This window comes from Ursus maritimus, unplaced genomic scaffold, assembly GCF_017311325.1.
Source record: "Ursus maritimus isolate PB19 unplaced genomic scaffold, ASM1731132v1 scaffold_7, whole genome shotgun sequence".
NCBI lineage: Eukaryota > Metazoa > Chordata > Mammalia > Carnivora > Ursidae > Ursus > Ursus maritimus.
In genome coordinates, this window is record NW_024426885.1 from 40012763 (window position 1) to 40027600 (window position 14838).

At 47.5% G+C, this 14838-nt stretch overlaps 1 protein-coding gene across 1 annotated transcript in view; it reads right to left on the reverse strand.

Moving 5' to 3' along the window:
• Positions 1-14838, reverse strand: part of WDFY4 (WDFY family member 4) — a 282866-nt gene that overhangs the window by 161945 nt on the left and 106083 nt on the right. The window contains exons 23-27 of the mRNA XM_040624184.1: positions 14199-14389; positions 10723-10875; positions 4359-4432; positions 1984-2145; positions 1286-1377 (exon numbers count right to left, since the gene is read on the reverse strand). Of these exons, the coding sequence (XP_040480118.1) occupies positions 1286-1377; positions 1984-2145; positions 4359-4432; positions 10723-10875; positions 14199-14389 (672 nt within the window). The remainder of the gene's footprint in view (positions 1-1285; positions 1378-1983; positions 2146-4358; positions 4433-10722; positions 10876-14198; positions 14390-14838) is intronic.

The window sequence follows — 14838 nt, forward strand, 5'->3', positions numbered from 1 at the left end:
GCTTCCAGGCTAGGCCTTCAGCATGCCGATGTCACACTAAACACAGAGCCTGAATTGCAGAGTTCAGAATGAAGTCCATATAAGAAGGAGGGGGTGACTAAATAAGCTTATTTTGTCCCATTACCCATTCATTCATGCATCCCCTTGGTTAGCCAGTTACTTTACAACCAATTCAGAGCACACAAGCCATGCTGCAGAAATAAGACTGATGAGGCAGCTTGGAGAAGTTGGGTCAGATTTCTCTCTACTTGGATTCTAGCCCCAAAGGTCTTAATCTCTCTGAGCCTCCGTTTCCTCATCTACAAAATGGGAATAGTAATTCCTACTATTCAGATTTGACCTAAGGATAATAGATTTTTTTCTAGACTGAGTAACATTGTCCAGTAGAATCTTTTGCAATGAAAAGAAGGTTTCATATCTCCCTTGTCCGATGCAGTAACCACTAGCCTCCTGTGATTAGCAAGTACTTGGAACGTCCCTGGTGTGACTGAAGAATTAAACTTTTAATTGTATTTAACTTCTATCAGTTAAAATTTGAATTTAAGTGGCCACATGTGGCTAGAGGCTCCCGTCTTGGACAGCACAGATCTGGAGGGCCCAGGACAAAGTGGTCAGTGATTGTTCCCTTCACACCTGCCCTAGCAGAAGGAACATGACACAGCTCTTGTTTCGCACCTGGCTGGGAGGAGAGAAACTCAAAGAAACAAACCACAAACCTGCACATTAGAGTAAGCCCAAGGGTTTTAGAAGCAGAGGAGGTGAGTTAACTGGCTTGGTGGGACCAGGAGGCATTTCTGTCCCCAGTGGGTGAAGTAGGGAGTGGGGTGGGACCGGAGAGGCATTTCTGCCAAGGCAACAGCACCTGCAAAGCATGGCTGGAGGGCGTTATCACACACTAGGATGTGCGGGTGCTTCAGAGTGCTGAAGTTGGGGCTCACCAGGGGAGCAAGGGTAGGACAGTTTCAACCAAGAAGTAGGCAGGAACTGGATCATGAAGGACTCCCCCTGTTGGCCAATCGGGAACTGAGTTTTATTCTGGAGGTCTTAGAAGCCATTCCAGGTTGTAAAGGAAGAATACACAATTTGATTTGATTGCAACCCGGCTCATAAAAACAATGACCTCACAAGCCCGTACTTGGGAGCAACTGCTCAGTTGTGGCTACTGTCCCCTTCCTCTGCCTCAGCCCTTCCCTCTACAAAGTGGCCCCACAACAGGTGGCTCTCGGGGGTGCCATCAGGCTCATCCTGCTGCCTTCAGACTGGCGTCTGAGAAAGGTCTTCTCACCAGGCACTGAGGAGTCCAGGCCCCCATCCACGCAGATCTGCCTCTCGTTCACGGAAGAAGGCTGGAGGGTGTATACAACAAACAGCCCGATTCTTAATGCAGAGAGAGAAGGATACATTCAAAGGTGGGCTCAACCCATGTTTACTCAACACACATAAAGGTTTTGTACACAGATCCACCCAAATCCGCTTCCAGGGAGGGTTTGAGGTGAATCATGTTATTCTGTGATCAATGCAGTGTTTCCAGAGACTTCTACAATCTGTCGGGATTCATCAGAGCAGTTAGCTCTGGCTCTGCCAGATCAACAGAATAGGTAGTGATGAGGACGGAAAAGGCTAAATACCATGCCAGCTGGGACTGTCCTTTGGGAAGTCTGCAAAAAGCAGACCTGTTGGGTCAACGGCTGATGAGGATGACTGTGCTCATGGAAATTCTTGAATTCTCAGGGTAGTAAGTGTGTCTGAGCACCAGGGAACAGTGAGCACATAGCCCTGCCGGGAGTCTAGCGGACTAGACCCTCTTCTCAACTCTCACCCCTGAACAGAACCTCTAGAAGGTTCCAAGGAAATGGAATCTGCCACTGCATTGAAGGGTCATGTTGCTGGGTTGAGTGTGGTCAGGAGAGAACTAGGGCCTATATTCCCTTGTGAAATAGTCCCAAGGCTCTGCCCATCCCCCTAGGAAGCCTGGCACAGTACCTGAGCAAGTCCTGGATACTGAAGTGGCCCCTCAGCTGACAGCCCAGGATGGCAATGATGGTAGGGATCTTGGAAAAGGTGAGGCCTTGCTCATTGAAGAGGAAGACGAGCTTGGGTATAAGCTGTGTCTGGTGAGCAACTTCAGCATTCCGGGGTCCTTCCCTGTGAGCCCAGGAGAGAGGCAGTAAAAGCTTTTACTGGAATGAACCAAATTTGCTGTGTTTCTGCTAAAAAGGTTTCCCAGGCTGGGCTTGCTCCATGGCCCTCTGACTCCAATGCTCTCTTGGCAACTCATCAAAATGGTGTCAGACACCCACTGAATATGTGTCTGCCAAGTGCCAGAGCTGTTCAGGGATGAGCCTCCTGTGCCCTTCCACCCCCCGAAACTGCCTTCAAAGACAACCCCCAGTTATTGACTTTTAAATTCTAAGCCTCGGGGAAAACTAATGCTGGTCTCAGAAAACTCAGACCAAAGACAGCAGACTCACGTGTGACCGCGGAGCACTTCCCCACAGCCAGGAGCGCGGGCCCCTGGCGAGTCTGTCTGGGTGTGTGCTCTTCCTGCCCGCCCCAAACCACAAAGTGGATGAACACGCCATTGAGAGTCAAAGGGGAAAAAGACAGAATTCAAGCATCCGCATCCTCCTTCTTAGGATAATCACAAATTCAATTTCCAGTAAATTCTACTCCCCCAAAGAAAACAGCTCCCAGGATAAATGTCCATCTTTTAGAAACAAGTGCAGAAAGAACGTGGGAAGGAAAAAAGGAAGATGAAGGAGGGTGAATTTGAGTGGATGGCTCCTTCCTTTTCAGCACTAATACGATAAATTCTTGCAAGCTGCACATCCCTGATACACACAGAGGCGGACCCAGCCCAGGTCTGTGTGTGGTTTGTATTCATCAGCCTAATGGGCAAGATGTGCGCTCACCCACCTATAAGCTCCTACTGTGTTTTGTGTTCTGTCTTATCACAGCACTATGCGGCCTGTTTTTCTGTGTTCCTTCTCCACGGCACTGTCCTGCTCTTGAACTTCCAGCACTAAGAACTCGGTATGAAATGGAATGGGTTTGTAATAGATATTCAGTGAGTGGCTGAGTGAAAAGATGTTCACAAATGTAGTCAAGACATCAAAGGAGGCAGGTGGACGTGGGTGTGACCAGCCTGAGGTGAGGAAGGAGATGGGTTGCTATGGCGGCTTCCCTGCCTCCCTTCTCCCTTATTCTGATCCCAGTCCCTGATTTTTTGGGGGGACCTACCATTTTCTAACTCCCCTCCAGCCATTCCAGAGGTGAAGTCATGCTCTGGCCTGGCCCCATAACCCAAGATGGCCCAGTGAGACCCTAGCCTATTACTGAGACTAATGAGTAAAAAAGAAGCCTTCTGTGCTGCCTGTGCTGACAGAAGATATGCTCTGAGGAGCTGTCTGGCAGCCATCTTTACGTCTGCCCACATGAAGCCAGCATGGAGGAAAGCATGGACAAGATGGGTAACAGGTGTCAGATGAAGTAGTGTGAGCACCACCAGCCACGTGTGAAGATCTGCCCCATTCCAATGTATGAGCCAATAAAGTCCTTTCTCAACCTTCCTTTTGCCCTCCCTCCTCCCTTCCTTCCTTTCTTCCTTCCTTAAGGTGGTTGGAGTTGTATTTCTACCACTTGAAACCAAAAGAGCCCCGAACAATTTAAAAAGTGACTTGGAGAAGTCACTTCGAGGGAAAGTGGGTTGGGAGGCAAACGGGACACAGAGAAGGGTTTTTGTTTGCTGAGCCCCTGAGACGGTGCTAGTTGCAGAGCTGGAAAGTCCCCTCCTGGGGCCCAAATCCACCAGGAGAGAGACTTGCCTCACATATGTGAGCCACTGGGAAGGACGCTGCCACAGACTGAATGTTTGTGTCCCCCAAAATTCATACATTGAAACCTAACCCTCAATGCAACAGTATTTGCAGGTGCAGTCTTTGGGAGGTAAACAGGTCATGAGAGTGGAGCCCTCGTGGTGGGATTAGTGCCTTTATAATAGAGATGCCAGCGAGCCCGCTCACCCCTCCCACCAGGTGACATCATAGTGAGAAGACTGCTCTTAACCAGGGAGCGGGACCCTCACCAGACACAGAATCTGCCAGGGCTTTGATGTTAGGCTTCCAGCCCCTGGAACTGTGAGAAAGACACTTCAGTTGTTTATACGCCACCCCGTCTATCATAGTTTGTTACAGCATTCCACAGGGACTAAGACAGACATGCTGCCACCTGGGAACTCAGGGCTCTGGAAATGGGAGAAGGCCGTGGCTGCCGAGCCCCTGCCTGTCCTGCCCCCTCAGTTCCCCTTCTTGGCATGAAGCCATTAGTTCTAGCCCCCACCCTGCCAAAACCCAGCCTACCTTGGAGATCGAAGGATTTCCGCAAGGTGGGAAAAGAGGGAGAGCTCCAGGTTGTCCGCAGTATTCATCCAGAGCTGGAGACAACAAACACACAGTGAAACCAGGACACGTGTAAAGAAGAGATTCCAGGCAATGTGAGCAGGTCCAGGGCTGGACATGGTCTCCTTAGGCTTGAAATCACAAACAACATTTAGCAGCTCAGGAACCGGACCAGCTCTCCTGACACCTAGAACTTAGAGGGTGCCTTTCCCAGCGGAAAGCTCAGACACCATTCCTCTCTTGCCCATCTCTGTGGCTGCCCAGTGCTTCAATGGGAGTCTAGCTTGGAAGCAAGGACACCCGTCTTCCCTCAGCCTTGCAGCCCCTGTAGCCCCACACCAAATGCAGCTCATCCTCACTGGGGCCTGGAAAGCAAGCACCAGTCATCCAAGCTTAGAGAGGAGGAAATGGAGGTTGAGACAGACCAGTTGAGGGGCAAGTCCCACTCACCACCAGCGAGTGGTAGGACTGGAATTAGAAGCTGAGTCTTGCCTGTCTGGTTTGATGCTACCGCAACCACACACCCAACTTGTGCTCGCGTCACTTTCTTCAATCCCCTCCTCCATGAAACCTGCAGCACAGCCCCTTCCCCTCCTGCATAGACCCCTCCCCTCCCGCACAGCCACACTGCGAGCTGCACACTGAAGGGAACGCACTCGGATTCCAAGAGTGAACTTTATCATTCATAACAAACAAAACGCAGCTGCTAACTGTCCTGCTGGGGCACGTGCATGGGGTGCCTTCAGGTCTCCTGCCTGTTTCCCTTTAGAGAGCTCTACTATTCCTTACTTCCAAATACTGACATTTCCTAGAGCCCAGAATGGAGACGGTTCTGACGTGGCATTGTAAGAGTGCATTCATGGAGCAGTTTAAAGACCCCACACTTATAAATGAGACCATTTTCTAGGGGCAAGAAGGGCCCAGCAAAGTCCTAAAGCGGTATCATTATCTGCATGTAGTAGCTAAGAAGAGTGAGGCTCAGAGAGACTAAGAAACTTGCCTGGAGCCCCACGGTTTCTAATTGGCAGAGCCCGATTTCAAAGCCCGGTCTGTCTGACCACAGAGCCCATCCTCTTGTCTGCTCACTGTGCTCCCGCAAGCATCTCCTGCAGACAATGACCCGTAGGGTCAATAATCGACCTCACTTGAATCGAGCAGGGGACCATGGCTCCATCCTCTTACTTAAGAATGAAAGCAAAAGAGCCGCAAAGAACCCAGGTTTCTGAGGAGGCCCATGAAGGCAGAGACCACCCTCTCTAATCCCCAGGGCCTAGCACCACACATGCCACATAGAGGGCACTTAATAAGGACACATCATATTTTTTAAAAGAGTGAACACAAAGTAAATCAAGATGAAATAAGTGGATTGCTCTTAAGCCAGAGCACACGACCAGATTTCCAGCTCCTGTTTGCACAGCCACTGCCCGGCACACACAGAAGAGGGCAGCTGCCGTTTGGGAGAGCTGGTGTGGGCTGATGCGGCCCCAGCAGGGGTGGGGGTAGGCAGGCATGGCACCCCAACATGCAAGGCTGTAGAAGCCCAAGAGCCTGCACTCTTGGAATGTTCACTCATGAAGGCAGTCATCGAGCAAATGCTTTGTCCGACTCAATGCTGGGAGAACTGAGACAGTAAGATTGGACCGACCGACCTTGTGTGCCCTGAGCCCTTACCTTTCCTGCAGAAGCATATTCCTATTTCCTTTCCAGAGCACGAGAACAATAAGAACCTGCCTCATCACATTGGAGGCTGCCTAGCTCTTTAGAACTTACATAATCCCAAGTATCTGAATTTTGGGAAACATGAATAATTGAATCTTTTGGTTATTTTTTTTTTTTTGCCTATTTTTAGGGTTTATTTTTATTTTTATTTTTCAATAATTTTTACTTTGTTATATTAGTCACCATACAGTACATCCCCAGTTTTTGATGTAATCTTTTGGTTATTATCCTGTGTCACATAACCTTTGTACTGAGAACGGCATTAAGATGTCTGGATTAGATTTCATTAAATATCAAATGGATAGTACCTCAGATTTTGTCCTCTCCCCACCCCGGGATCAACTCACTCTCAGAATCGGCTGGCCTATCCCTTCTTCAAGGAACCCAAAGCCTCAACTTCCTTCCCCTCCCCTGCTTCTCAACTTCCTGTCTCTCCCCTGCTTCTCAACTTCCTGTCTCTCCCCTGCTTCTCAACTTCCTGTCTCTCCCTACTTCTCAGCCTCTTATCTCTCTCCTCCCTCTCAACTATCTGTCCCAATCATCATGCATGGAACCCACCCTATCTCTTGTAACCCACTCTTTTATCTCTAAACTTTCCCTCTCCTTCAAGGATTTGTCCCATCAGTACTGATTCTGCTACAGGTATTTTTAACCCTCCTTTTCTGCTGCTGCCTCCTCCTCAGCCTACAGTCAGACTCAAGTCCCTTAAGTCTTGAAACTTCTTCCCTTCTATTTTCTTCTCTTTTTTTCTTCTTCAAAAGCCCACTGACTGTCTCAACTGCATCCTCCTCCCTTTGCCTCACTTCTGACCCCATTATTTGCCTTTTTTCTAGGCTTGTCAGTGACCTTCAGTTGACCTCTAAGTGACTTCCAAATTTTACACAATCCTACAAATTACAAAATCTACAACTTACACATCCTTGCCCTTCCTTTACTTGATAGAGGCAGACATTTGGAAAAGTTCTCTTCTTTTTGAAATTTTGTTCCCCTAATCTTTAAATTTTATTTCATGTCATTTTGTTTTACTTTTTTTTTTTTTAAGCTTCTGGTTTTTGTGGGTTGTTTGTTTTCTTAACTCCAGCTTTAAAAGCACCAGCTTACCTAAACGTTTACTCAGGGAGGGGTGGGGTGGTGCCCATGGTCATTCCAGGAACAGGCAGCGGGAGGGTGGTGGGTTCCTCCACGGGTAATTTCTGGGCCAGGCTGCTGGCAGGGATGCTTTGGAGCCAAGCTGCCTGAACTCAGCCACATCATTTTGGAAGGTCAGGTGCAGCCAAGGCATGCTGTCTTGTTTATCAGTGTAGTGAGGTCATTTATGCATATCTCCTTTCCTCTTGTGCACAGGGAGACGATATTCCACACCTGGCTGGCTTCCTGCATAACCCTCTCATCCATCTTCAGACCCAGATCCAGAGCCTGGTTCAATTAGCTAATATTTTATTTAGGATTTTTGTAGCAATATTTATGAATAAGATTGGCCTGTACTTTTTCATTTCCCATATGTCCTTTCTTGGTTCTGCAATCAAGATCGGCTCATAAAATAAGCTGGGAGCGCTCTCTTCCCAGTTTCCTGGAAGAGTTGATAAGGCTGGAATGGCCCATTTCCTGACTGGCAGAACTTGCCTACAGACACGCTGGGCCTGGACTTGCCTTATGGATGTTGTTTGTAAGATTTTAAACCTGTGATTCTGTTATTTGATGGTTAGGGGACCATCTGAGTTTTTATTTCTTTTTGAGTGAATTTTGGAGATTGTTGGAATGAGCTAAGTGTGTTCACATTTACTGGCACCAATCTGCTGATCCTATTTTCTTGTTGCCGACCTAATTGCTCATTCCTCTGTGGTTACTCACCCCTTTCCTTCCTAATATTATTTAGTTGTGCCTCCTGTTTGTTTTTTCCCCCTTAGCCAATCTCAACAGGTCTGTTTGTGTTACAAGAACTAGTTATTGGCCTTGGTGATCCTGTCTATGTTTGTTTCTTTCCTACTTAGGTAATGTTCTCATCTCTTTTTTCTTTCCTTCTTTCTCTGAATTTTGTTTTTGTTTGTTTGTTTGGGGTTTTTGTGTTTCCATTTTTGTTTGCTCATTCTAACTTACTGATCTAAAGGTTCCGTTCATTAATTTTAAATGTTCTTTTTTCTAATACACATTACACCGGTGACTATAAATTTTCCTCTAAATCTAGCTCTCAGCAGCACCCCTCCCCACAGTATTTTGTTATACACAGTGTTATATAGTGTGTTCCTTTCATTAAGTTCTAAATCACTTCTAATTTGAATGATGAACTTCATTAATCCTCTTTATCCCACTGCCTTTGCCAAAATTAGATTTCAAAATCTTCCACCTGGATTTCTGTAACAATCCCACGACCCACTGTCCCTTGTCTTGAGCTCCTGCCACCAGAGTAATGGGCCTAAAATAAAATTCTAACATGTCATTCTTTAGTTAACATCCTTAGGTATCAACAGTTAGGAAAACTTTAGTAATAATCTAAAAATTATTTATAAAGCCTTTATCCTAATAATTTCACTTTGATCATTTATTCAAAGGAAATAGTTTTCAAAGCAAGGGAAATATATGCACAAAATTGCCATCTATAATAACATTTATTCAAAACAACAATCTAGGGGGAAATCTAAGACTTTGACAATAGGGGAATGGTAAAGAAACCGGGAACTCGCTATAAGACAGATATTGTTCTGATTCAGAACAAATCTTGTAAAAGTCCATAATAAATGTTTTAAAATGTGAAGTTTGTATTTTTAACAAGCATTATTGGTGAGGGTCATCAAAGGAGTCATGATGGAGCGTTGAAGAGCGCTGCTCAAGCGCTGGGCTTGTTGGGCTGTGAGATTAAGAAAGGGCATGCCGTCACGGAAGGGACCTTGAATTCTGGATTGGGCGGGTCTCACGAATGCTCTTTGGACTACGAGTGACTGGCTGTGCAGCAGTGCAGCATAGGTCATCAGGGGTTTCCTGGCACTCATGTGCTTCTAGGTTCACATACCTCCCTCCTTTATTCCCTGGCCCCTCGTATGTTTCTCATCTTCCCTTCTCAAGCCCTACTTCCTCCCCACTTTGCCTGTCCATGGGCCAGGGCTGTGTCTTTGCCACTCTCTGGCTCTTAGAGTCCCAGACTTTGGGAGATGAGCTCTAGGAGGCGCTCTCCCTGTCTCTCTGTCTTGTAATGAGATGCAGTATTTACTCTTAACACAGGCGCCTTTGGAACCAGAGTTGCGAGGAGGAGAGAGTAAGGGCTGTGCTAGTGACTGGCCTGGCTGATGGATTTTCCTCCAAAGGTTTGGTTCCAGACCTTCCTAACGTAGTCAGATGTAGGGAGCAGACAAGCAGAATATTAGTGTCTTTGTTTTCGTTTAAAGTATTTTAACCAAAAAAGAAAAAAGAAGAGTCTATAATAAATATTTTTAATGTCTGTTATGTGAGAAAAGGCAGGACTTGAAATATATCTACACTATGATCATGACTACGATATAAAAATACATGCATAGTATGCCTAGAATGTATAAAAACGCAATGCCTGAAAAGTTGACAACGGTCATGTGGATCTCAGAAATAGGAGCTTCCACCCCCACTTTTTTGTAATTTAAAATACTCTATAATAAGCGTATATCATTTTTTAAATTAAGAAAATCCATTTTTAAAATCCTTCTGCAGCAGGGGCTGGCCAAAGTGCTCGTCCTCTCGTGCAGACTAGCATCTCCTGCCTGTCTCATCTCCGTCCCCCTCCAGTCTCACCTCTTCCTGAAACAAACAGCCCCGCAGGCACCCTCCAAGCCACTTGCTCTCTAATCCTCACAGTTGTTCTCATCCCCCCTGTGTGCAAACAGCATACACTCCACCTGGAATGCTCCCCCACTGAATGCCTTCTGCCCCACTCAGCCTCAGAGTCCCTGATCTGCAAATCGGAACAGACTGTGCTCTTACCCCACTCCCCTGATGCCCTGTGCCTGTCTCGTTGTGGCATCCAGCACATTGCAGGCCTGGTCACGTCCTGGGCCCAGGCAGCTGTGTGGAGAGGCTGAATCCTGATTATCAACGTGTCTCCAGGACATGGCCAGTGCCTGACCCCTTGGGCACTCAGTAAATGGTGCTTTGTGAATAGAGCAATCCCCCAAAGTTCTGTGTAGTACCCCTCACTTAGTCTCAGGCCTGCCCTCAGGGTCTCTCAGTCAGCACTTTCAAGGAGTATTTGTCAACACCAAATCACCATCCAAAGGAATCGGGGTAATATATTTTTTAAGCCCATATATATATATGGTACTCCACAGTTTTAGAATCCGTTCCCAGATAGTATCTGGTTTGACCCCCACACCAGCCTGTGAGGGACAGGGGATGCTTCCCATTTCACATGAGAAGACTAGAACTCAGAGAAATCAAGAGACTTGCCCAAGGCCATGCAGCCCATCGATGGTCTCTTATTAAGCATAAACCCAGGCCTCCGGGCTCCAAAGCCTTTGAGGTTTTCCTTCTCACCACCCTCACGATTATTGAGGAAGCTGGCCTGCGGAGTGCGGAGGCAGCTCCACATGTTCTTTACCATCACACACACCCACTCCTTCAGGGTAATGACCGGTCTCCAGTTTACCTCAAAATTGCAGAGGATGTGTCGAAAGACGCCAACGTTGGTGACAGCAGATGACCCGAAGCCTAGTTCGGCAGTGCCAGCAATGGAGAGGATGAGCTGAAAAATTCGGTGGTTCAGGAGAGAGGTCTTTTTCCTCAGGAGAAAAGCCATTATCTGAAAAAGTTAGAACACAACGCAATTTCCTCGTGAATGCATCATTAGGACTCCTTCTCCTTCACCCGCCTGTTCCACCAGCCCCTGTCGACAGCCCAGCCTGCAAGCCCTCTGCCCTCTGCTGCTACCTCCTTCGTTTCCATGATCTCAGAGGAAAAAATGGCAGCTTCTGTGGCTGCTTCCCACCAGTGTGCACTTTCCTGTACTCGTGCACTTGTGTGACTTGACCTCTCACTAAGGACCCCCTGCTTCTTCCTGAAAAGCTCCCCCTGTGTTTCCAGAACACCACTTGGTTTCCTCCTATATTTCTTTCTTTTTTTTTTTCTTTTTTCTTTTCTTTTCTTTTTTAGTTTCAGAGGAAGAGTTCAGTGATTCATCAGTTGCATATAACACCCAGGGCTCAGTACGTCAAGTGCCCTCCTTAATGCCCACCACCCGGTTACCCCATCCCCCCTACCTTGCCTCCATCAGCCCTCGGTTTATTTTCTATAGTTAAGTCTCTTATGGTTTGCCTCCCTCTCAATTTTCTTCTTATTTTATTTTTCCTTCCCTAACCCTAGGTTCATCTGTTTCTTAAATTCCACATATGAGTGAAATCATATGAAATTTGTCTTCCTCTTACTGACTTAGTTTGCTTAGCAAAATACTCTGTAACTCCATCCATGTCGTTGCAAATGGCAAGATTTCATTCTTTTTGATGCCTGAGTAATATTCCAGACTGCTCTAGTCACTTCTTAGATATATCTGAAATCCGACCACTCCCCACTCCCCCACCAAAACATAATTAGGATGGCTGAAAGTTGCTTGAGAAAAATCACACACGCAGGCTGACTGGTTTCACTTTGCAGTAATAGTGTCAAATGCCAGAATAGTCCTCATTTGGCCTGGCACTTCAACTCTGTTTTTCTAGTAAGCTGGTTTTCTTCATCCTAAAGATGAGGTTCTCCATCCATGTGGCCCCAGGAACCCACCCCTCACCTTCTTGAGGACATGGCTCCATGGGACAGCTCTTCTCTCCTAGCTGCATCCATCTCTCTCTCTTCTGTCACTTCTTCCCACCAACAAAAATGCTCTAGTATTTCTCATCTTAAAAAGAACCCTCCCGGGATGCCTGGGTGGCTCAGTCGGTTAAGCGTCTGCCTTTGGTTCAGGTCATGACCCCAGGGTCCTGGAATCGAGCCCCATATTGGGACTCATCCATATCCCTGCTGCCTAGCCCCAGTACCTAGCTCCTTGGAGATATCCGGACAATATGAACTGAGTAAATAGATTCCATCCATGGACTACTCCTTGTCTCCACCATCTCCTTCTTCCTGAAAAACTCAAGCAACACAGTCCCACATGTGATGTTGGCCACCTTTATAGCTCTGTAGCACATTACCTCTCTCAAGGCACTCTGCTCAGGCAAAGAAAACACTCACTGAGAATTCACAATGCACTAGGCCCTACACTTAGCAGTGGGGAGGCCACAGTGAGTGTGTGTGAGCATTCCAGATCTCCATGAGCCCAGAGTTTCTGGGAAGATGACTACAGAACACCCAAGTCACAGAGAGCATGGTAGTTCTGGAAGAGAACCTCAGACACTTACTGCACTCAATGAATACTAGAATCATCTTGGTATTTGTCTTATTTTATCCTTCTAGATAAACCTATGAGAGCAGGAAGTGCTACGTACCTTTCTGGAAATACTCATAATAATTGCCCAAGTCCCTAGTCACGGCAGATCCGTATGTGCTGAAGGGGAACACATCCCACTACTGCTGCTTTTAACAACATGATCAAAGAAAGTTTTTAATATCCCAAAAGCCCCAATTCTTGAGTTTTCATATAAACCCAGACACACCCATTCGCTTATTACCAAAATATTTACTGAGTATCTGTTTGGTTTCAGTAATATACTGGCAAAGAATAAGGAAACACCCAGGCCTTTAGACAATTACGGTCTCACAGAGATGAGCAGAGTCATAATTACAGCACTGGGTAAGAGCAGTGAGACCGGGCACATGCGCGGTGCTGAGCGCAGCCAAGAGACGGCCACACACTCAGCACAGGGCTTAGAGGAGAGATACCCTTCGCCATTTGAGCTGGACCTGGGGAAGAGAGGGAGATGGTACTCCAAGCTGAGGACACAGGTACACAAAGTAATATGATGTGGTTAGCAATCCATGACCATGCAAGATTCTGGGAGGAAGGTGCCTTGGCTGGGCAGGCAATGGGGCTAAATGGGGCTGGAAGGACAGGTTGGTGGACAGTTTTTAAAGGCCTTTAGAATCCAGTACAAGGAGTCTGGGATATTGTATAAGTGACTGGGTGTCCTTGAAGGGTTTGCACTAGAAAGAGGCATCATCAGGTCTGTAACGTAGAACTGGGACTGGTATCAGTGAGATTCTGTGGCAGCAGTCTAGGCAAGAGAGGGTGTGCCTGAGAAGCTTTCTTCTTCTCAGACCCTGACTTGGAGGCCAAAGAGACAGGGAGGCTTTCTCTTAGCTCCTGCTGTACCCAGGAGGAACCACCATGGCCTTTGTACCCCAGTGACATTGTCTAGACTTTGACACTTGTCCTGCCCTTCCTGATTTCCTTCCAGCCATGCAGAAAGGTACTCGAGGGCAGTGAACATGTCTCATGTGACCTCGCAAATAGTAAACAGCACTAACAATCACAGTTACTCTGGGCAGGTTCTCTTCTGAACACTCAGCATGTATTAACTCACTTAATCATCATAGCCCTACACAATAAGTGTTGTTATTATTCCCATTTTACACACAGGGGAACTGAGGCACAAAGAGATTAAGAACTAGAGATGGCTGGCACTTACAGAGCCCTTATTCTGCACAGCCATAATGCTCAGCCCTCCACTTGAGTTAAATGATCTAGTGCTCACTACAACCCCACGACACAGGACATGAGATAGTCCATATCATACTATTAAGGAAACTGAGGCAGAGAGGGTAAGTAACTCAACAAGTTACATAGCAAGTCTGAGGAAGAGGCAAGATTCAAACTCAGCACCCTTGTTCCTCCACCCGGGCTCCTAGCCCTCATATTAGGTGTGAAGCAGGCGGATCACAAATGATTTCTGAATTCAGTGAAAGGTACAGGTATATAGATGAACACCCCCATTCCGATCAGAGTCCCTCTCCGCCTGGCCATCACTTGGCCCTCTGCTGTGAAGACACTGGTTTCAAGACCCTTCCTTCTTGGTCTCCCTTCTCCAGAAGTTACCCTGGAGGGAAAGACCCCTAGGGCCAGGGAAGCTCTTCCCTGCTCCTTGGGAATGACAGCCTTTTGGGGAGTTACAGGCTCGGCCGGGATGCTGGGATTACCTGGTACCCAGAGATGTGTTGCATCAAGCGATCACACATGACATTGCTGGTCAGGACAGAGTGCAGGACTTTCACGGCCGCATACATGGTGTGGTCATCTGTCGCTAAGGAAATGAGGCCCAGGAGGATGGTGGGCCCGCCAATGAAGTCCAGGCTGCTGGCTGCTGGGATGGAGTGGAACACCCTTACGCCTGTGTGGGACGAAGGGGCATTCCATCAATAGATCGCAGCTTCAGGGCAGTGGCAAGTCCCCTGGAAGCCTGCAAGGGCAAAAGAGCTGCCAGTGCCGGTGCCACCATGCACTCAGAGTAGAGGGGCCTGTATGCCTGGGACAGGCTGGGTCTGGGAGGAAGGGAAGGAGGTTTGAAAGTCTTAGCTCACTGAGAGATCCTGCACTGAGCTCTTCCTGGGTCATCAAAAGGCTGAAACAGCCCAGAGGATTTCAGATCAGCGCCTCTGTCTCCGTCCAGAGTGCTGCGCGAGCCACAAGCTCTCTGAGCCTCAGGCCGCTGATTGCTTGGACAACACGAGACCCTTGTCTGCTCTCTAGATCCTGCGAGATTGGACCTTGCCCCAAGCCCCTGCTCACTGCTGTTGCCCAACCGCATGACAAGCAGCAGTCACTGGCTGTCAAACAACC